The sequence below is a fragment of the Meleagris gallopavo genome, chromosome 11 (genome assembly GCF_905368555.1).
Source record: "Meleagris gallopavo chromosome 11, MGAL_WU_HG_1.1, whole genome shotgun sequence".
Lineage (NCBI taxonomy): Eukaryota > Metazoa > Chordata > Aves > Galliformes > Phasianidae > Meleagris > Meleagris gallopavo.
Genome location: NC_139414.1, coordinates 2,857,974 through 2,881,592, shown reverse-complemented (window position 1 = coordinate 2,881,592; position 23,619 = coordinate 2,857,974). Strand labels below are relative to the sequence as shown.

Genomic DNA, 23,619 nt, shown 5'->3' with positions numbered 1-23,619 from the left:
CCAAGGACAGGAAGCACCACCAAAATAACATTATGATTAAAGAAGGGTCTTAGGCTTCATTTTGAAGACGGACATCAAGGACCAACTGCTAGGTGGGATGATGGAGAAAAGAAAAAAATATCTATCAGAAACTCGCTATTACACAACCAGCAGGAAAGAAGCAGTAATGGGAAAGCCTCTCTAGAGGCTTCTGGTTTCAGCTGAAGAGGTTGCTTTCCTGCTTTGATATCTCAGCAGATGAAAGGACAGTTGTTTGAAGACCCAAAATCACGACAATATCCTAGTAAACTATAACGTTCTCATAAAACTCACTATTATAAGCCTTTTGAATGTTTGAGAAGAGAACTAATACACTGGAGAAGAACAAATCCCTCAGCCCCCAGTAAGCTCCTAAGCCACGTGAAATTGCAGATATTGTTCACCAATCCCTGAAAAAGGAAAATGTCAAAAGGAAAGAGGGAGTTGATTCCAGCTGCAGCACCCAAAGGTGACCTACAGAAAAGGGTATTTGCCCAGCACATTTCTGGAAGAAGATGCAAGAGAAGAATGGGAATGGGAAACTCAGTCACTCACTAAGCCAAGCAATGTATGCCATATATACCAATACAAGTAGATAAACAAGCACTCAGTAGGAGAGAAAAACAAAGCAATCACAAGAAAGCAGCACAGTAGACAGCAGATTGCTCAACCTACAAAGCCCAGCATGGAACCAGTTGTTTTAACAAGACAGCAGCATGTCAGCCTTCCACAGCATTACCACCACCACCACCACTCTCCATAGGATCTGGAAGTGCATCTGGAGAGCAGACTACTTCCAGGTGCTGGCAGAGACTAGAAGTATTCTGTATCTTTCAAGTGGTACCTCGTGCTTTACTGCTCTCCCTGAGTGATGCAGACTTCTGTAACCACTTTCAGCTACGTGGTCTGGGCAACTGCATGCCTGCTTGCTTCACAGACTGAGTTATTTTCCTGGCTCACCTCCAGATCACCCTGGAGGAGACTGACACCAGCTTGTAACTACTAGAGTTATAATGGATTCCCTCTGTCTACCGACTGGGAAATTATTTCAGGCATCTCCACCTCCTGAAGCAAAGGAAAACTGAAGAGATAGGAAAAGTTATTAGATAGATAAAGTCTAGCAACAGTCTGCATTTTACAGCAGAAGCTGTGACCCCATTTTCCTATAGGTTAGAATTAGCAGAATATTGAGGTTGAATGCTATCATCATTGTAACACGATAAATTTGATACCACAGATTGTGAAGTCAGCAGTATCAATGTCCTGAGCTCACTGCTGCTGCACATTCAGGAGATACAACACCTACATGTGGATCTCTTCCCTGTTACACAGCACTTACAAGCCATCATCTCCTGATACAATCCCATCCTCCAATAAGCAATACTTGAAACCAGGAAACCACGGAAGGCAGTCTGAATTTAAGAGGTGCATTTACATTATGACACTACTAAACCACACAAGCATCTTAAAGTGAGAGCTAATTGTTTTGTTCAAGCCACAAAACACTTCTGTAACAGAGCAGCACCAGGCAGAGCCAGCACGTTAACAGGAGCTCAGGTATCATGGGTGTAAGATAGACTGTACCTCTATATGTTCCAAAGCTTTCTGCCACACTGCCTGCTTTTCTTCAGCACTGTAACCAGGCATGGACAGGATGTTGTGAATATAGTTGAAAACTTCTTCCTGTAAAGCATAAAACCATCAGTGGTACAGTATGCTCTTCAATGCTGGTAACAGTATTGTTGTTAACTATCTGAGGATGATTAGGGCTAGTACTCTCTTATTAAGCAAGTCAGAAGCTTCCTGAAAAGCTGCCAGGAATAAAAAAAATAATAAAATAAAAGCCAAGAGAAACAGACCAGAAAATGACACTAAAAGTGTTAAAAACTATGGTCAAAGTGTTCCTTCACTATTGTAGACGACTACCTCTTGCTCACAAGGAAAAAGCACAGGACATCAATCCTCAGCTAAAAGTATAGGCAAAGATTCCTCTACCAGAAAGTGGTAGAATTTTCCCAGTGTATGCCCAAATTCTTCTTTATATTTGCCTCTCCCCCAGGTCCTCCTACACAGTTCTCAGCTCAGATACCCTCCTGCACCACATCTTCAGACCACCTCACTACCATAACCTCCCTCTACTGCTTCACCCACACAACTTTCAGCATAGCACACTCACATAGAGCCGGTGAGATCACATTTGCCAGACTCTGCCCCCAACTTTTGATGGTAATAGAGAATATCTGAAAAAACTGCAGTGGATTTGCACTAATAGACAACTAATAAGCAAAAAGAGTGGACTAATGACAAAAAAAGCATTGCCTTTAGCAGCATTTGCAATAAATCACAATCAGCATTTGAGTTTTACATATTGGCACTGACTAAAATTGAAAGGGAAACCAAAAGCTCTGAAGCTTTAAAAAAAAAAAAAGTCAACTCCTCTCCAACACGCACAGAAGTACAGAAGCCTTGACTATAAGAAAACTCAGCAGTACAGGAAGGGATGTTTTGAGACAGAACTACAACAAGACAGGATGTGGCTGCTGTACCCACATCCTACTGCCATCAGGACAGGCTCCCAGCTATTGAGAAGAAAGGAGAAATTTACTCACTCACCTTTCTCACTGGATCACGCAGGTAGCAGTCAATGATTTTGTCGTAGCGAAGCTCTCGTTCGTACATGAACTCACAAATCTGATAGCTAAAATGAGAAATCAGGTTTCACTGGCTCTGCTGTTCTTAGATCATCTTGCTTTTCCATAACATAGTCAGCTCCAAGCTAGGCTAATGCACAATACTAATTTGAAGAAATACACTGAATATGACTCAGTAATGTGTTATGACACCTTCTTAGTTTCAGCTTTTACTAAACACCTTTAATATTTTGAGTCAGGAAGAGATGAGATGAAAACAGGTGCAACAGAAGCAAAAAGCATGAAGGTTCTGCTAAGTAGCTTCATGCCATGGGTCCTTTCGCTCCAACAGAAATAGCAGAGCTGGTGTCTTGGGCTCCCACAAGCAAGGAGAAATAAAATGGATATTCAGTGATCCCACTGATTGTGGTTCTGATTCTCAAGTGCTAGCAATGTGTTTCTGAGTCCTATCAGGACTGAAAAATATGATGTAGTCACTCTACTTGGACACACAAGAGAACAGGTAAGGCACATCCTACCATTATCTACCCCTCTGGTGCTTCATAGTATGGTGAATTAACTCACATAACATCCAAACTGAAGGCTTGGATGAAGATGCTTTCCCTAGCTGACTCTGTTCAGGCTTAACAGACGCTTTCTGAAAGGGTGAAGCAGCTAAAGGAGATGGTGGTAATTTTCAGCCCTCCCAGACACTGAGTTTTGTCTCTCCTACTCAATTCTATAACAAGTACCGTGGGGGTGGCTCCAGACCCTTGCATGCTTTTAAAATCCACCTGTGGGCCTCACCCCGGCAAGTCACCTCCATCTGTCAGTGGTAGAGTATTCAAACAGACAACTATACGTCTGAGCACAATCTGGGCTCCAGGATAGGAAGTGCCAAAATGTATCAAGCCCCAGAGTTTCATGCTGAAAGGTTCTCACAGGTCTAACAGAAAGCACTGGTAAGATATGATGGAGTAAGCACACCCAGTGAGATCACAAGAGAGACAGGGACAGATAAACGTGAACATATTAAATGAAGCATATGTGGATGCATAGGGAAAACAATCCTAAACAAAGCTGTGAAGGAGAAACAAGACACGGAAGAAAAAAAGGCTACGGAGGAGTTTTAGAGATAGTATTTATATACTGTACCCAGCAACTTACAATTCAGCTTTTTCTGCCATTTGGATAAGACGGCTCTCTTCAAACTGCACTATCCCTCCTGCCTGCAGCAGTTCTAACAGGACCTGCAGACAGGAAGAGCAGTTATTTGTATTGCAGCTGAACTGAACAGCCAGTGCCATTCAAAAGTACATTGCTCCTGTTCCACTAAACTTTGTATTAGCACACAGCTTGTTTTAAAATGTATTTGTAACTGATTGTCCCATTAGCTATGAAGGTTATGCATTTACATAAAACTGTTCTGTCTCTGATCTTACTGCTGTCAAACCTCTCTTGAAGAGGATGCTGGGGAAGAATCCTCTATCAATCCTGCTCTGTACAGCCCCTCAGGTCATCACTCTTATACTAGCTAACTGCTTTGGCGCACAACCTTCACTATGACCACCAGCCAGCATCCATGCGCACCAAGGCCAAACTCTGCTCTACAGCCTGGACATAACGCAGGGCTTACAGAAATGTTGCCTTGAGGGCATTCATTACCTGCTGCCTCTCTGAATGCCGGGAGTCATCATCCGGACTGCAAAGAAATTCAAGGACCTGTGTGAAGATGTAGAAGTTAGCAAGAATTAGGTCTAGTTGCCATAGATGTTAGCCTGTGAATTTTTTCTGTAGCACAAGAAAACTAACAAACACATGCCCTAAACTCCAGAATGGTTTTGGGTGCACTCAAAGGAAGCAGCTAGCCAAACCATGCAGGCAATCTGCTCATCATTAAGATGCACAAGTGTCCAGCAGCCTTCAGTACAAGCAGACTGTGAGCACCAACACTGGCAACAGCAAATCAGAACAGAATGGTACAATTTGAATTTACAAGTACTCATCTATGAGGTACTCTCTCTTCTTGATCCTATAACTAAGGACACTTAAGACTGCTGAAGGACATCACAGGAGGGAAAATCATGACCCTGCACCTGGATCTAGGGCCAGCCTTCGGTAATTCAGGGAATATAAAAAACTCAGGTGACCACATGGTTCTTTTCTGGACTATACACAAAACAGCTGCAACCACTACTCCAACCCTTCTGACTTCTCTCCTGGACTGTGCCATCTCTCCCAAAATCCAGGAAAATCACATAATTAATGCAATTAAAATGTATCAATACCCAAATCTATTCAAACTTCATAAACCTTTTTGTCTGGTCTTAAATTATGACAAAGGGGCCTTGAGTTACACCAGGGGAGGTTTGGATTAGATTTCAGGAAGAATTTCTTCATGGAAAGAGTGGCATTGGAACAGGCTGCCCAGAGAAGTGGCAGAGTCACCACCCCTGGAGGCACTTAAGAGACACGTGGTTGTTGTGCTCAGGGATGTGGTTTAGTGGTGGAATTGGTAGCGTTCGATGACAGTTGACTCAATGATCTCATGGGCCTTTTCTAACCTAAATGATTCTGTTTTCTAAACTATTGCTTATCAGTGCTCACATATCTGTATGCATCTGAAGCAATACTGTAGCCATTAAAACCTCCTTCTCAGTCCAAACAATTTCTAACATAAACTTAATCTGTGCAAGCCTCAGGCATACATTGATGCCTTTCAGCCTGTTCCAAACAGCAGAGAAGGATGGTGGCCAAAGAAAGCTAGAAATTGCCAGATAAAAACATACACAACAGCTCTATAAGTTCAGGAGTGTCATTTTAGTTGACACTCTTTATTTCCTTACACTGATAATCCTCCTATGTGGAACTAGTGACAACAGTCATAAAACAATCGCTGGGGCTTAATACAAATAGATTAGTTCCTGTCCATGCAGGGATTGTTTTTTGACATGCTACTGACCACAGAAATCTGCCACCCCATGGAGAAGAGCAGAGGTGCTGCTACACTAATTCCATCTCCTATAACCTGACCTATTTCACACTCAGTTCCAGCAGCAGGCTGGAATACACACCTCACTGTGCTTCAGTGGTCTCTACTACTCTGTTTCTTTGAAACTACAAAGTGCCAGCAGGAAGCTACCTGCTTTGTAATGCCCCAGGATTGCCTCACTCTGCAGCACCAGGCGCACTTTCTGTGGGATTGAATCCTCTTGAGAATTTTTTCTGCTATCACTTACCTGATCAAAAAGCGTTCTGTTCACAAACAGTGTGTTGTTGGGCTTGGCCAGCTGACGGGCAAGGAAAGTAAAGAGACAGCCAACTTGTGATGGGGTGAAGTCAGAATTCTCTACCATGACCTAAGAATAATTAAGGAGTAAAGAGAGAAACAGAAATGTGATTGAATCTGCAGTTGCCTATAGGAAACTAATTACAATCCTGCAACAAGAAAGCACAGCCATCCTACTTCTCCTCCTGCCTGAGATACCTACAGAGTCCTGCTGCTAGTCCGGATTAGATCTCAACAAGCAATCTACCTTCCACAGCATCCAAGTGCACGCGGCCTGAAGATACAGGTAGTGTCCTTGCTAAAACATCTCTTCCCCAATGCTGAAGAGGCTCAGCCTCTTTGCCCAGCACTGAAGGGAAGAATTCTTGCATGCCCCCAAATTTTGGGATGTGAAGGTGCTCCAAACAGCATCGAGGAAACTCACATCTACCTCTATTTCTGCAGTCTGTGCTAATCACTGGATGTGTGACTGAGAAACGTCACACAAAGAAAAAAGACAAAACAAATAATTATAGGAGAAAAAAATGGATTTGACTTTAAGCCTCCGGCATTTACCACTTCAGTTGTGGTACGCAGAAGAACGGATCAAATGACTCAATGACAAGTGTGGGCTTGGAGAAAACTGTCTTTTCTCACATTGAATTGTTAGTCAATCAATGTTTTGAGAAACTTGTGGCTGTGCTAACTCAGCTTGAAACTACAGAAAGCCTGGGTATCAACAGCTGCCACAAAAAGAGTATGAAACCAGCAGAGTGCTCCTCGCCTGTCTGGCATATGGAAAGGCATGACACTTGGTACTTCTCACCTGCAAAAGGAAAAGCCCCTAAAACACCAAGGGAAGATGAAATGCCTCTGTTTGGAGAGTCCCCTCTCTAAGAGCAGGGCATTTAGCTGGAATTAAATCCATCACCTGAACCACTCTGTCACTAACATCTGCAAGGTGCTCTAACAAAGCCTACAGACAGCATTTCACACTTCATAACCTCATTCAGTGTATGCCTGGGAGGTGCAGCTGCTTTCTCCAAGTGACTCAGAGTTCCAGATCCCACGAGATGCTAATGGTTACCTTACACAGATGGAGGCAGACAGTTTAGATATGTTAAGGAATTCAGTCCAGCTCTGTTTGAAACGCTACCACTTCTTTTTAATTTTAATTTTCTGCTTTAAAAAAAAAAAGTCTACTTTATATAGAAGCTAGGTAAGAATGACATTAGCTAATGGCACTAAAAAATATGGTTGACTAGAAAAAAAAAAAAAAAGGATTATTTTATTTGTTTTGGATTTGTTTTTCACAGGCTGGTTCCTCACCAGTCCTTGGGAAGGTGAAACCACCAGAGCTCTGATACGGAAACCTCACCAAAGCTGCAGGCCAAACACCTGGGTATTTTGAAAGATGACATCTGACAAAATTTACATCTGCTATATCTGTGTTATCCAAATGATTCCTAGGTGCTTTCATTGCCAATGACAAATCTTTTACATCAAAAAACCTAAGATTTTTCAAGTCTTTATTCAGAAGGAGAGCAGATTCCAGACAAAGGGAGACAGAGTTCTTGTAACACCACAGTGTTTGTCTGCAGGTGCACCTCATCCTGCAGCACTTCCCATCAACTGCCCTCCTTTGCCTCCCAAGAAGCAGTGCTGGGCTCTGTTGCAGGAGGACAAAACCCATTTGTGATGAGCCCAGCAGCACAGAGTACTTACAGACAGTTTCTCAAAGCCTGCATCGTGCTGCAGAAACACATCCCACAGTAAGTCCAGAAGACAGCTGCAGTGTGCCACCTCCTGCTGACAGCAGCTACCAACACTAGCTGGGCTAACCCAGCACAGAGCTAACATCCCTATGGCAGCACCCAATTCAGCAGGGCTCACTGAAGGTCCCCCACAGAGGCATTTCTCAGGTCACCCCATGCAGCTCTGTCACTGAATTCACTCATTGCTGCCCTTGCTTTTATCTATCAATGATGACAGCGACAGGGAAACACTGCTTATGATATGTTTATACATAAACAGCTTCCAAGTGGAATTACTCATTATTAATGCTGACAGCTCTGAAGGGGAAACCAAATGGCATTTGGCAGCAATAGCTTTTAATGAGAACATTGTTAAGGAACACAGTCTGCAGATGACAAGTGATTTCTACAGCACCAGCCTGATAACTCTGACATTCCCCTTCTCTCCCATCTCCTAAAGATAGGCCTGTCATTCTGAACACGTTACATCCCAAACACAGCACGCGCAGACAAGGGAGCAGGGTTTTATCAGAAGAGCAGTGGCATCCTGCCAAGCACAAGGTTCCTGGGACAGCTTTTCTGCTCAGATAGAAGAAGGGAGTGGAATCAAATGAGAAGCAGATATAAATTAACTCAGCAGTGCAGAAAGAAGGATCCTAACAACAAAACACAGCCCAGGTGTAATCAGAGATAGGATGGATCTCTCTGTCACATTTAATGTCATGCAGCTTCACCCTTGTATGTATCAGAATACAACCAACAAGCCTTGGCCACGGTGAATCCATGCCCACTTCCTCAGTGTCACCCAGTGTGGGACTGGAAAGCCCTCATCTACGTTACAAGCTTTACTGCAGAGTTAAATATAATCAGTCATGTATAAGCACAGGTTAATTTTTAGGCACACTCACTTTCAGAAGTATGTCCACAATGCGTTGTTGATATTCCACAGCTTGCTTGTCATTCTTAAAGTCTTCAAAAGTCTGCATGAGGTGAAAAACACTGACATCATCTTAGGAATGCTGTCCACTGGTAGCCCCAGAAATGAGGCAGCAGCCACACTGCAATGCTGACAATGCTTTTAAGCCCACTACGTGCATATTACCTAAGCAGCAGGTTCCAAGACACAATTTGCTTTTTTGTAACTACTACAACAGTTCTTACACACTTCATCAAATTAACAGGCCCAAATAGAGAGAAGAAATTCAAGAAACTTAGAAAGAAAGCCAAACCTTTAAAACTGGAGAAAGATGACAGTACTACAATGGAATTTAGAAATACATTACTCTTGTTTATCTATGCTTAAGATGGCCTCTGCTTCCAGAGTGCTCACTATACAACATCAGATGTTCATCAACTTATACTTAAGGACATAAAGGACTATTATGATCTCTTCTGATACCTTACAGAACACACATCAAAACTGTTTCTGCATCAAGCCAGTAGCTACTGGTTTAGCTAAAAGATAAACTTCTGTTTAACAGAATCTTGCAGATCATGCAACCACAACACAGATAACAAAAAGAATGAGTGCTGCACTGTTCTCCTGGAAGAAATCAGTGGTCTCTTACCAAAGCAAGAACATTAAGGAATTCCCGAGTGTCAAAATGCAGTAAGGTACGAATGTGAGGGTAGACCTCCTCATCCACAGATCCCTCTGTTGAGTGCAACCGGATGAGAAACTCAAAGATCTGCAATGAAGATTCACACAGAGCAGGTTTCCTATGGATTTCAGATAGGTGATATTGCAAAGCACATTGAAAAGCAGCATCACCACTTGCTTTGCACTTCAGCTTTAAAATACATTAGCAGTCCATCATGTGCTTTTCCTGACGCTTGTTAGGAGGAGAAGAAAGCCCTTCCTTAGGCTCACCACCCGACTTACTAACCAACATCTAAAAATTAAGGCTCATTCTTGCAGACTGAATTGTCTGAAGTCAGATTAACTGCCTGCTCATGGTGGCAGCTCTCCTCAGCAGCTGTGCAACTGCTCCTTAAGCAGGGCACAGCTCCCCTCATCAGCAGTTCCTTTGGGAAGAGCCAACCAGTGTGCCACCTCACTTTGAGGGGCTGCAAAAACTGACACAAGTGTTATCCAACTCCTTTGCTGACTTCCTAACTCAGAAAGTTGAGTATGCCTTTCAAAAATGAAAGTAACTGCCTTTATCTAGCTACTGATAGAGGTGTCCAGTCCTTTCCAAGGCAACAAAGAGCAACAGCTCCAGCTGTCCCAGTCCTGTGCTGGTCAAAGCTCCTAACAGATCTGCCTGCCAGCAGAAAGGCTGCAGAGTGGCCAGCATCTGTCATCATCTGTTAAGGTACACACCAGGATCCCACAGGGAACTGACAGGCAATATGCTTTCCTAGGACAGTAAAAATGCCACCCCCCAGGAAATGTCTCATTTTCTCATTCATTCCTGTTCTGAGTTAACTTTCTTGTTAGCATGGAGACAGGGAAGCCAGGAGGGATTAGCAGCTTGACTTTGAGAACTACAGCCTTCCCTGTATAACTTGGCCTCCTTGAACCTGGTACCTTCCTGCCAGCTAGGAACTAGTAAGAAAACTATCTAATAAAAATAATGTAGCTCAAGTGCAGGATTTAAGAATTGAGACAGAAGATGTTACTTAAGACTCTTAGGAACATTATCAGAGATTATAACAAGGAGACACTGATGGCTCCTCCCCAGCATTACTGCTGCTGGTTATGATTCTGCTTCTCAGACCTCGAGCCACAGTCGTTGCTGTGCCAGGTCTAGAGAGTATGCAGGAGACAACTAGATAAGGCCATGGGAGAGGGTAACATCCCAGTGCTTGACTGACAAAAGGAAGCAGCCTGGTTGGCATACTGTGAAGAAAGGGTTTGCAATAACCCAGAGCTACTACAGCTATACAGCTATAAGCCCTAATTTAGCAACAAAAGCATCTACCTTTTCTGCTGTGCTGAAGAAAGGAAGTGCCAAAAAGAAAGCACTACCTCTTCTTAAAGCCCTGAAATTACAATGAAATTCTACATGCCAAAAAGAAAACTATTTTACTAGTAAAATTAACCAGGAATTAAGGAAAGATATTTTTATGAGCACAAAATGGTGATCAAAAGCATCTTCCACCTCAATAAACTCTTGGGGATCCAAAGGAGTTAAGCTTTGCCTTGGGCCAAGATTCAGGCACAGCTTAACTAGAAATAAATAGCTGGCTTGAAGGCTCTGATGGAAATAAGGAAAGGAGATTTACTTGGCAGTCACCACGCCATCTTTCACAGCATGCAACCTGCACATCTTGTCATACTTTTCGTACAAATTAACTGTGATTCCAGCTAGGTACACTCTGTGACAAAACCATTGTCAGACACCAGATTAATAATTGCTTTCAATCAGAAACTCATAAATAAGACACATGCTTTCTCTTCTAAATTCTCATGTGATAGAGTGCCCTTCCAGAAGGTTACTCACCTGATTTTTAACCAGAGGTACCAGATCTTCAGGAATATCACCCAATGGATATGCACGGCCTGCCAAGCAGCAGCTATAGGAAACAAAGGGAAAGGTTTGTGTGGGTTGTTTGCTTTTAAATCAACTCTTAACATTAAATAGACTGAAGAAAACACTTTATTTTCTGATATCGTTTTCAAGATGCTCTTAAATTTATTTTGTGTATCAGGAGAGCAAGTATTGCAGACAGGATGGCTGCAAATACACAAGATTTGCACACATGGATTTGTATCCAAAGTCTGTCATAGCACAGCAGGAACACAACAGTGATATCTCAGGATTTCCCACTAAAAAAAAGTAATCTCTCTTACATTTTAGGATGCAGCAATAATACAGAATCAAAAGTTCATGAACTCGAATAGATTCCAGAAAAGGGAACCCATTAATCACTACTGGGCCATTTCAGAATGACCTCCAGCAAATCACAAGCAATACAGTAAGCACAGCTATCCCAAAGGGCTCAAATAAGGCTTCTCAGGCTACTGACTCCTTGCTCAAGGAGCACTGTCACACACACAGGATGAAGGAGAAACCAAAAGACAAAGTCACAGTCATGGCTTACCAGCTCCAAGTATTCAACTTCGCCCCACCTATCCCCTCATATGATAGGACCCAAGTGGATGGCATGGAGATGCATCAGAGGAGGGTAAGGCTGGGGATTAGGAAAAGGTTCTGCACCTGAAGGTGATGGATGTGGCACAGGTTTCCCAGGGCAGTACACATAGCCCTGAGCTGATGGAGTTCAAGAAGCATTTGGATACCACTTTCAGACACAGGGCTTGGATTTTGGCTCCTGCCTGGAGCCAGGGATTGGACTTAATGACCCCTGTGGGTCTCAGCCAACTTGGGATATTCCATGGTTCCGTGATGTGCCACAAGCCATAGTGACTAAGGCAGCCATAACAAGTAGTCATTGATATTTTACATAATCCCTCAGACTCTGAAACACAACACAGCATAAGATTTTGCAACTATAACTAGTTAAAATCTGGTACCACTAGGCAACAGCACACATTCTTTCTAAATGGCCTTACCTTATATACACGAGCAGCTTGTTGCCCATTATCACCTGCTCATCTACAAAACAAAAATCATTTGTCTCCTTTACTTCAGAAGACAAGATACAGAGATGCAACTGTTTTTTTCCCAATTATTAGCAAAACACCTCATTTGACATGCACACAATTTTACACACTGTAAGTAGAGGCAGCTTTACAGACACTAAACAGTACAAGACAACCTTCCTCTTCTCAAAGACCCTAAGGGGGAGCATATGCAAGTGACCAGTAATGTCTGAAACATCCAACACCAGATTTAGAAACTCTTTTAGAGGCAATAACACTGTACCTGTGAGAGACTTCCCAGCATTCAGGGGAGGAGCAATGACTTTGAACAGCTTCTGTTCAAAAGACAAAAACAAGAGCAGTGTTCAAGTAGCTGGAAAGGCTCAGAGCAAAGATTCCACTTGATTCTGAAGCAGAGATCACTGGAACACTTTCCCCAGAAAACCTTTTCTGGGTTTTCTCGCCATGTCTTCTAATTAACAAGAACAGAGGTACACAGACATGGCAAAAGGTGTTTATCCTAACTGATGTTATGACAAAAACACCCTTGAGCCAATCAGATCTAACCCTCAACAAAAGGCCACATTTAAAAAAAAAAAAAACAAAAAAAACCAACTTCAGTGGTCTCAGAAGTAACATTCAAATCATAACAGACCAGGACATTTGCTGTTCCTCAGCTGTCTGCCACCAGATCTCCTTATTTCACCATGGTATTCTCTTCTGCCTTTTTTTTTTTTTTTTTTAAACACAAATTCCTCATTCTATCTTTGCAGAGCATTGCTACCTCAGATACACTGTCAATGAAAAACGTGTGTACTAAAGCACTGTAATTACAAATCACTTTTTAAGTGCATTTACTCAAATAACTGCATATATCACATACGATTTCTCCCTCTGAATGAAAAAGAACAGAACATATATATTGAATGAGAAGATTATGTATTAGCCTAAAATGCCATTTCTCACAAGGACTGCATGCTCAGCAAACAAACAAATGGCTCCAATGAGCATCTCTCCTACCTCCATGGGACTGATGAAGTCATTCATTCCACTGTTGTAGACATAGATCATGGCATCATAGAGATGGTTTTCCCAGCACAGAAGGACCACCTGCAAGGACACAGAGCAGAGTCCTGTTACAAATTAGTGGCCAAAAGGCACCGTTGGTTTGGACTACATAATTTTTGTCTGTTGAAAGGTGACTCCCTGCCTTCCACAAGCTATGCTGTACTGAAAAGAAGTCTGCATCAGTGGTGAGGGGATGCTGTCACTTATTCAGAGGAACTCAGAGCAGTGTTCAGTTGGGAAGACACACCTGTTGTATGTCCAGGCTGGTGATATCCATATGCACAATGCAGGCTTCCATATTTTCCAATCTGTTCTTGTCTTGGAAGTGAAGGAGCAAGTCTTTCATCACTTGAGCTGTGATTCCCAACAGCTTATCACTTAAGATATATGGCTCCAAGCACTCCAGAAAGATTCCTTTGGCTACAGAATTCTCACTCATCTTATCGTAGATCTGGTTAAATAATAGATCTCTAGGAGGAAAGATGTGTTCAGTTTTCAGATAAGATTATTAAAATATTCCTATTTATCTACTATTTGAGAACTCTAAATTAAATACTATTTCTTCAGCTCAGCAGCTAAATGCCCCATTCACCTCCCATGCAGATGTGAGTCGGGGGCAGCTACACAGAACAAATTAAGCCACGTGTGTTGTAACAAAAAAGCTGCTGTTGGAGGAAGAATGATGACAACACCAAAATTTAACAATCTTTGACAGAGGGAGAAAGTTTTGGTAAGTGTGGGGGAAAATTTGAGCCAAATTTTTCTTCCTCGGTCAGCAGAAACTTCAGAGGAATGTTTGGGTACTGAATACACTAACCTCAGCATCAACCTTCAAACCTTCCTCTAATGCTCTACATCATGTCATAAAATGACTCCTCTGAACAATGTGATACTATAGGAGACAGCACTCAGGACTGCATGGGGTGGTGGTCTGTCATGGGACACAGATTTATAAACTCAGACTTACGTGCGCTGGAGCAAAAGGCAGTAATCAACTATGACAGGCACCACATCCTGGGGAAGGAATAAAAAAAGCCGTGGTGACTGGCAGAGATCTTGCCAAACAGAACATCCTGCACAGCACAAAATGAAGCCTGGCCAATACAGTGGCGCAGTCACAGCTTTTCCACCAACCAGAGTTTGCTGGCAAACACAGCCACAGATGGACTTGCCACTTTCCCACTGATCACACAAGAATTTCCCAACAGGTCGTGACTGTTACACTTGCAACTTCTGCAGCAATGCAGTATCAACAAGGGTTGGCAGTGATAGGACAAGAGGGAATGGTTTTAAACTGAGACAGGGGAGGTTTAGGTTGGATATTAGGAGGAAAGTTTTTCAGCCAGAGGGTGGTGAGGCACTGGAACAGGTTGCCCAAGGAAGCTGTGGATGCCCCATCCCTGAAGGCATTCAAGGCCAGGCTGGATGTGGCTCTGGGCAGCCTGGGCTGCTGGTTGGGGACCCTGCAGATAGCAGGGGGTTGGAACCAGATGAGCATTGTGGTCCTTTTCAACCCAGGCCATTCTGTGATTCTGTGACAATTCTGATTAAGAGTTTCCATATATCTATTCAAGAGAGTCCTCTGGAGCAACATACCTGAAAGTGCTGCTCCATAACCTGGATTTTTCCTTGGTCAGGGCATTTCTTCAAAGTCCGATCAGCATAATGGAGAAGGATCTCAACCATCTGGATTACAAGAAACAAGAAAATTCATTCCCATCCTACGCTAGAGGCTGGCCTGGTAGCACATTTAATAGCCTGACTAGGGGGCTGGCAGCATGGCAAACCCTGTTGTTCCAGTTTGGGCATAAACTACAACGGGCAGAAAGGAAAAAAGGAAGAGGCTACAACTGGTACTCCCAACAAGGCTGCTCAGACAACTGCAGGAGATGGAACAGGAGTGGCCCAAGGGGGTTCTGAAGGTCTACAGTAACTGCACTGCCAGGCTGCCAGCACACTTTGAGGCAGATGACTGAAGTGCAACTGAAGCACAAACTGAAGCACAGAACTCACAGCAGCCATGTCTTCACCCAAAGCTTAAGTTACAGTATCTTAAATAACAGGGCTTATTTATCTGAAAACACAACGTGAAGAATAAAGTAAAGATGAATAATTATGGCAATAATTATGCATTTTAAACACCCTTTCCAGAAACACAATCTTGTGACAATGAAACATAATCAGTTAAAAATTTATTCCATGTACACATGATCAAAATTCCCAACCAGGGAGTCAGAAAGTTGCATACTGATGAATGCTCAACAACTAAACAGCAGGAAACTCTGCAATTACCTCCAAAAAGGGTTTCTGTCCCCTGTGAAGGGAACAGAGACTGGATTTTGAGACCTCAAGGCCAAGATAATGGTGTCACAGTCTCCTTTCCTAATGCTGCAGATTTTATCCTCACCTTTACCTCTTTTAAAATCCCGCTCACAATCATAGCAAGAAAGGCATGTGTATGCTTTCAAGAGTTAATTGAAATAACTTCTGGAGGAGAGATGCTACTCCTTCCAGGAACACAATTAACATCACATAAGTGCACGTGAAAATCTAGTTAGGAAGAGATCAGTGACTCACTCTGTCTGCAATGACTGCCTTCCGCTTGCTCGTGTCCCCAGACAAGCCTAGAAAGAATGAAGGGGTTAGGGGGGGAAAAAAAAAAAAAAAAACAACAAACAGTGAGGTGCACAATAGATACCACAGCTTGAGATACAGAGGTCAGAATATCTAGATACAGAGTCCTTACTCTCTTAATTTAAAGACTGCTCCAGCATAGGAATGACAAGATCAGGTCTGAGTGCTGTCTGACAGAAGAAAACAAGTTTAACATCCAGAGAATAATTAACAGAAAACTGACACAGAATGTTTAGGAGACCAATGGCTGGAGGATGCATTGATGTGAAGGAGCACACTGTAAGGACAAACAATTCTTAAATGCCAACTCAGAAGACAACAATAATTTTCCAGTATTCAAAATAATTTGCTTAATTACATTTTGCCATGCATTAAACAAGACACACCTTTGCATACTAGCAATTCACAGCAGGAGGATCTTATCTTTAAGAGTCATCTGTCAAAACCACCAAATGTTACTTGCTGAAAATTCAGTTTGCCAAATCCCAGTCAGACCATCCAAGCAGCAGCTTCTGACACAATGAACTTGTTCCTCACAATGAGACAGGTGCTTGCAAAGCATTGGCCTTTATAGGAAACATGGTGCCAAAAGCCCAACAATACTTTCAGTCTGTTGTACAGACAGAGGAGGCCTCAATTAAAAGTATCTTGTGCAAGCAAAAGTGCTTGACAGAGCTGAGAGCATCACCCTGAAGATTACCTACAGGTCACACATGACCATCAGAAATATTTTGCTGACTGGTTATTCAACAGCTGGATCCATTTCCTTCATGAAAAGGTAATAACAGGAGTCACAACACAGATCAGCTCTGATTTTCAGTTGAAAAAAGGTGTCTCCTAAAGGTTTATGGACTCAAAAGAGGCCAAACTGATCCATATTGGTGTTGTTTCTGTCACACCCAAAGCAACACATCCTCATTTCTCTCCTTCAATTACCTCTCAACATTTTTTCCTGGAACAGTGATGCCAGCACCAGTACATGCATAGGGCTACAACTTTCCCTAGTGGTTTCAGTTGGAAATATTCAAACAAACACTTACCTACTACAGCCTTTGCTTTGCCTTCATAAAAGGACCAAGCAAGAGCCAGGGCATCAGTGAGACGCTCTTGTTTCAGAAGGTGATCAATTCTCTAAAATAATAAGTAATAATAAATCTTAGTGTTAGAGAAAAGATTATTTTCTCTTCTTCTTAAAGACCAGTAGCAGATCATGATGGTTGACAGCAAGGAGATAGGAAACATCTGAAGCTGACTATAACTGCAGTAAAGGGCAACATCTCAAATAAAATTATCTCAGATGTACATTTTCTTCTGCACACTTGAAAAGGACAAAGAAATCCACATCAATAACTCTCACCTCCACACCTTAATATCTCAGATATGCTCCATGACAACTCTTGAGTAAATCACCTACAACAAAGAGGCTTCCAGTACTATAGAAACCACGTGGTAATTTAAAATGAGTTTGACTCAGGGCATGTACATTGGGACTTTGGATTGGGATTCCGGAATTCTAAGTACATGAAATCATGGCTCAAAGCAAGATTTCCCATTGGCAGAGGTGGCAGTGAAAGGCTGGAGGGAAAACTAGAAGAGAACGATCTTGGTAACCAAAAGCAGCAACTGTACCATAGCAGAGATAAACTGTTCATACTCTGAAGGCAAAAAATGGTGAAGGTCACTGCCAAGAGTAGAAATGTGTGACTAAAAAAAGATGACTATCTGAGTTGCTTGAGATACAGCCTTGCAGTCCCTTTTACAAAATGAGTTGGTAAACTAACTTGGCACAAGCAGAATTCACTAATGAAGTTTGCTAATGACCAACATTTAACGTGGATAGAAGACCACAAGGACAAAAAGCAATAGGGTAATCCCTAAAGCCAGGCAAGAGAAGTACAATGCAATCCAATGGCACAAGTAGTCTACAACAGAAGTCAGAGTTTGGCTGTCAGCTACAAGCTACTGACATTATACAGCCAAAAACACCCCCCAAAACCAGTAAAATGCTACCCAAGGAAGTACAAGACCTAACCTACCTGTCAGAGACAGAGAAGAACAGATGCCATTGTGCATGGGCCTGCAAGAGCCTACCCAGAGTCACATGAGACAAGAAACTAAACATGGAGGATGTGTAGAGATTATGAAAAAGAAAGGAATAGGAAGGTGATGAAAACTGTGCTTAACCCTGCAAAACGAAGTCTAATGGACAATGTGCATACTCTGAATAAACATGTGAAGTGATGAACTGGAACGGAAAAAAATGCTTTTCTTCTCAATTGAAAACAACAGCGAAGCAACACCTAAAATTAACAGGATTTCAGCTGCCAGAGAAATGATAATCCAAAACAGCTTCTAGCAACAGAAACAAGGATCCAAAAAGCCAATGAAGTTTCTAGGCAGTGAAGATGTAGCTCCTGCAGTAGTTGGAGACAAAATACAGGGAACCAGATTTCCTTCCATTCCTGTACTCGATCTTGCTGATAGGAGGTTTGCATTCCAATGCCACAGAGCATGCTGACTCTGCCTAGTTAATAGCAGCTGAAACCTCACAAGGCATTGTATGACTCACTTGGGAAAACAAGGATTCCATTCAGCCTGCAAGCTCATGCAAGTAGCAGTCCCATAGCATCCTACTGTGGAAAGCAGAATACCTACAGTGCTGGCTTTGTGTAGCAATTAGGAATCCTGAACACAGCACTCAAAACATTCTTCATAAATGCTATAGCTCTGTAGTTCACTCCCTCCTAGGCTATATTTAAGCAATTCAAACCTACCAAGTTGTACAGTTTTCCTCTCAACTTACCTCTCTCCAGCTCCTCAGTGTCATGACATGAACTGACTAGAAAAGAAAAAAAAGAAAAAAGAAAAAAGAAAAAAAACAACCAAACATTATTTATTTATTTACAGTTGCTCATGCATCCTACAAACCCCCCAGAACAGGCTGGTATAAAGAAATAAAGCAACTCTCAGATTTCTACATAGCATCCCGTAACACACCTCTATCTGCTTTTTCATAGAGTGCTTGCACTGCAGGGCAGGAAAAACAAACAGGATAATCCTTCTATCAACTCCATTCAATGGAGTCTAACGTTCCCTACCCTCTTATCTTCTTCTATTTACTCATCAGCACGTCTAGGAAATAGAAATTGAAGTTCAGGACAGAGAAAGTCATGCTAACTCTACTTTGAAATGGCATAAATCAGGATACTGCAAAAGTATCACATCATTACTTAGCTCATAGCTCGGCTAAGATCAAACTGTTGCACATTCTTTAAGTCAAGGATGTAAGTGCAAAAAGAACAGAAGTCAATGTCACTTATTTCCATTAAAAACTCCCCACACTTACCTTAGTTCCCAGGTAGAAGATCTGGCCACCACAGCTGCTGATGGACTGATAACAAGCTTTCTCTCCAACCAATGCCTGCAGAGAGAAAAATGTCATGCAAGTCAAAATGCCTTTTGTTTTTTGAAAATTTTCCAAAAGACAAATGTATACCAGAGCACCATAATTAAAACAACATCATGAAGACTGGGAGAGAACAACATAGATTACTGGGCAATAGTAAGTAAGCAAGCTCTTATATTGTGGCCTTCTGTTGTAAATGAAGCTTAAAGCGCTGCTAAGTATCTCAGCAAGAAAAATTTCCTTGGGCCCATCATTTTTTCAAGCCTTCTGTCTCAGGCTTTAGTGGCAGTCACCAGAAGTTCTGGTCACAGGGCACTGTAGAGTGTCTGGAACTGAGCAAAATTCCACAGCTGGCATTTCAAGCAACAATGAACTACCATAGGTCCCATGTTTCATTGTCTACCCCTGCATAAGGAGCAGCTCCCCAAAAAGAAAACACAAACTGCCTGTTAGCTGGCTAAATCAACACCATGTATGATTTTTTAGATGTTTCATAAAGCCCTATTTCCAAATCTCCACTTTCTCTCACTTTAGGCAAACACATGTAGGTCATCTGCACCCACCAGTGCCTCGCTGACATTGCCTCCTGTAGCCAGGGACTTGAAGTGGCTGCTGTTGTAGACCAGCTGAACTTCTGGAATCTCTATGGTCTCCAACTCTTCTTGTGTCTGACGATCTATGACATGCAGCTTCTCCACACTGTCCAGAAGCACTGCTGTTCGTGAGTTTATCCACTGAAAAAGGCAACAAACTGCAGATTTCAGCAACACACATGGCATTAAAGGGAACTAAACCAGTTCTGGGCATATCCCCAAGTATTCACAGCAGAACGTCTAGAATCACTTGCAACTTCAATGCTATACACCATTACTACAAAACAGCAACCATGTATAACTCCAAAGGTAACAACGGGGAGATTCCTCTTGAGTACATCAGCTTTTACACTGAGAAAAACAACATCTCTTCAAAGAAAACACCTGCAGACAAATGGCAATCCAGCAGAGCTCTCATCCTGTTGGTACACTATTTATGCTCTAACACACTTTCCATCCAAAAGCCTCAAAAACATTACTACTACAACACCTGTTCTCAGATCCCTTGGGAGTTAAATATAATATCAAGAGGCATTAAAAAAAGATGTAGTACATCCAAGTTTAAATCAAATCCTGTCATCCATATTCTTAAATTTCTGCTTTTATGACCAAAGCCCTGCAAAAAAAAACAAAAGGCTTTTTCTCCCATTTTTTTAAGCACTCGAGAATAAAATGGCCTGGGTTGAAAAGGACCACAATGATCATCTCATTTCAACCCCCTGCTATGTGCAGGTCACCAAACACCAGACCAGGCTGCCCAGAGCCACATCCAGGGGCTCCAGGGCATCCAGGAGTGGGGCAGAGAACGCCTCCAGGGATGGGGCATCCACAACCTCCTTGGGCAACCTGTTCCAGTGTGTTACACAGAGGGTGGTGACAAGTTTCAAACTGGTTCAAGGCCAATCTAGCCTCAAACACCTCCACACTTCCAGGGCTGGGGCATCTGCAGCTTCTCTGGGCAACCAGCTCCAATACTTCACCATTCCCATGATAAAAAAAAAAAAAAAAAAAAAAAACTCATCCTCATTTCAAAGGTAACTCTAATCTGATTTCTAGAAAATGCTAGCTGATTTGGAGGCCTGTCTTGGTATTCTGGCCTTTCATGCTTTATTCTCTCTATTCTGTAAATGTGTTTTGGAATTGGGATTTTTGTTGTTGAAATCAAGCAATTACGGCACGCTAGGAAGCATCCATATACAAAAGCACTAGAATTCTACTGAGCTAATTACAGAGAAGTCTGCATTCTTAAGTAAAGAGTAAAAAATACTGCTTGCAAAATTCTCTTTGGCTTTTGAAAATATTTTCTTAACAAGGCTACTCTCTTCCCAGAAAAAGAAAGTATTTTGCCTACCTGCAACTACTCTTTTGATTGTTCATTTTTTACCTCTTAATTGCAACTTGCTGTTTCATTTGGGCTAGTTTTCCTAATGAATCCCAAGTTTAAAGACATTCTCCATTACTGAACTCCAGATAAGTACAGTCCATACGTGTGGTACAGACAACTAAGGGATCTTGAGGTACAATTACAAGAAAATTTGTGTAAACAGAACAGTATTGAGACTTACAGTAAAGTTGATGAGGTCATAGTGAAGATGGAGCTGCTTCTGCTTAGTGACATGTATTGCACCAGTATCATCCCTCTTTACCTAAAAGAGAAATCAGACAAGATTGAGGAACACCTTCTTCAGCTCAACCTCTCAGTTCCCAAACGCATCACACCAACTCCAGGAGTGCAGCTCACACGAGCAGGCTGAGCACACACTGTTCTCAATCAGAGTGCTGTGATCCACTTCCAAAGCTCTCATGTATGAGAGGAAACAGAAAAGGTCTGAGGACTGGCTCTCAGAAGGAAGCAGAAGAACACATGCCCTCTGCTGGATTCATTTCCAATCGCCTGTTTGCACTGCAGAAGTTGTATGCCAAAACAGCTCCTTAAACATCCTAGCACTCCAAAGCCAAAGTACTCCGTTTTCTGAAGCCTGAGCACTGCTCACATACTGAATTCAGACATGAAATCTTCAAAAGTAAAAAAAAAAATCTGCATATACAGCTTCTGCAGAGCTCAGCAGTAAAAGTGGCATACCTAAACACATGCACCTTGAAAGCAGTTGTCTCTCAGTGGTTTATCTAAGTTTTCCAGACCTGTGTTTCATATGAAAAAGCAAAATAGCATCTCAAATTCATGTGCTCTCCTCAAAATAATCCACATTCTTCCACCTCCAGGTGAAATGAAGTGAGCTTATAGTCAACACTTCCTTCTGGAATACACAAAGCTCAGCACTCCAGATCCTCAAGGAAGGACACCACTGCTTGCTGAAGAGCAACAAACAGCTTCTTTTCCCAAGCCTGTTGCAAGCTGCAGACATCCCTAGCATGCACACACACACACTAGAATTCCACGAGCCAGAGGCTCAGTCAACTGAGTTAAGACGTGATTATCTGAAACACAGAACAAAACATTCAAACTTACCAGAAGAAAATGAACGACATCACCTCTACAAAACGCAAGCATGGGGTTCACCGAGTTCTGTACAGCCACAAAGTGCCACGCCAGGAGGGGGACACTCGAAGGGTCCATCTGAGAGACAAAAAGCACAGACTGTATGCAAGGCAGCCCCTTGGTAGCAGGACGTGTGATGTTCATCAGCTGCTGCTCGTTGACTTCACCTGGTATGCACACAGGCCACAAAGCAATGCCTTAGCGTGCTGAAAACTGAGCAGAAGGTTGTGTTCTTTGGTCTACACACTTGATTTACAGACGACAGGTCAGCATCCCATCAGTCAAGGCTTCCAGGCCACAGCAGAGAAGACAAGAAGCTAAGCAGTTCCTGAGCTCCTCCCTTCCCACTTCTGGGAGAAAGCCCAGCATCTTCAAGAGATTCAGCTCTCTGCCTACAATCTACATCTGGCAGACCAACACATTAAACTCTACACTGTAAAACTGTAGTTCTAATGTGTGCTGGTAAAGCAGTAAAACCAACTCCTAGCCCTGATCTCACCCCCTTCACTACAAGAACTGTTGGTAGCAACAATGAAAAAGCAAGCATTTAGCTCTGTAACTCACACGACCGTAGGGAAAGGTCATCCACACTTTCAAAGATGGCTTCAGGCCAATAACCAATATCTTCAAAGAAACAAAAAGGTAAAATAAAACATTGGAGGATGTACCAGGAAGTTTCTTTGTGGCTTCTCATAAAGCCTTCTGCCTGCAGCGAGTTACCTTTGTTAGGGAGGCCATGGCCAGCAGTGAATATTGGGTGATAGGATGGTCTCTCAGTTCAACCTTTGCATGTAATGGTTCAATACAACAAACCTCCCCCTTGGAGCCACTGAAGAGACATCGAGATTCACATGTTCTCACTCCCATAACCCTCCTGCAAACCAGAGAAATCAGCTTAGCAGACAGTTATCAAGAAGAGATCAGCCTAACAATTTCATAAATCTTATACACAATCCTTCACAAATACTGTTTCAAAAAGCCTTTTTACATAGCTCCAGGGATGAATTTGGTCTGTTGCTGGAAGCAGTTTCAAACAGCTGCCTGGGGATAGACAAGAAGTCCTTAAGGTCTTATTTAATAGCACACGATCAGGTTCCCCAGAGCAACAAGCCCAGTCCTTTCTCCTTATCCCACACCCTCTTCAGGACTCCAAGAGGAGAATCAGCAGTTAGTGAAGGGCAGCTCTCACTAAACAAGGA

General features: G+C 42.5%; 1 protein-coding gene across 2 annotated transcripts in view; it reads right to left on the bottom strand.

Moving 5' to 3' along the window:
- VPS8 (VPS8 subunit of CORVET complex) overlaps positions 1-23,619 on the bottom strand; it is a 62,689-nt gene that overhangs the window by 26,588 nt on the left and 12,482 nt on the right. For both annotated transcript variants that reach the window (XM_085232707.1, XM_085232708.1), the window contains exons 10-32: positions 23,141-23,294; positions 22,985-23,044; positions 22,391-22,498; positions 21,486-21,566; positions 19,891-20,061; positions 19,268-19,342; positions 18,725-18,760; positions 16,962-17,052; positions 15,865-15,911; positions 14,884-14,973; positions 14,255-14,301; positions 13,535-13,757; positions 13,240-13,329; positions 12,503-12,554; positions 12,190-12,232; positions 11,117-11,189; positions 9,239-9,358; positions 8,579-8,650; positions 5,888-6,007; positions 4,314-4,370; positions 3,816-3,898; positions 2,632-2,716; positions 1,603-1,701 (exon numbers count right to left, since the gene is read on the bottom strand). In XM_085232707.1, the coding sequence (XP_085088833.1) occupies positions 1,603-1,701; positions 2,632-2,716; positions 3,816-3,898; positions 4,314-4,370; positions 5,888-6,007; positions 8,579-8,650; positions 9,239-9,358; positions 11,117-11,189; positions 12,190-12,232; positions 12,503-12,554; positions 13,240-13,329; positions 13,535-13,757; positions 14,255-14,301; positions 14,884-14,973; positions 15,865-15,911; positions 16,962-17,052; positions 18,725-18,760; positions 19,268-19,342; positions 19,891-20,061; positions 21,486-21,566; positions 22,391-22,498; positions 22,985-23,044; positions 23,141-23,294 (2,077 nt within the window). The remainder of the gene's footprint in view (positions 1-1,602; positions 1,702-2,631; positions 2,717-3,815; positions 3,899-4,313; positions 4,371-5,887; positions 6,008-8,578; positions 8,651-9,238; positions 9,359-11,116; positions 11,190-12,189; positions 12,233-12,502; positions 12,555-13,239; positions 13,330-13,534; positions 13,758-14,254; positions 14,302-14,883; positions 14,974-15,864; positions 15,912-16,961; positions 17,053-18,724; positions 18,761-19,267; positions 19,343-19,890; positions 20,062-21,485; positions 21,567-22,390; positions 22,499-22,984; positions 23,045-23,140; positions 23,295-23,619) is intronic.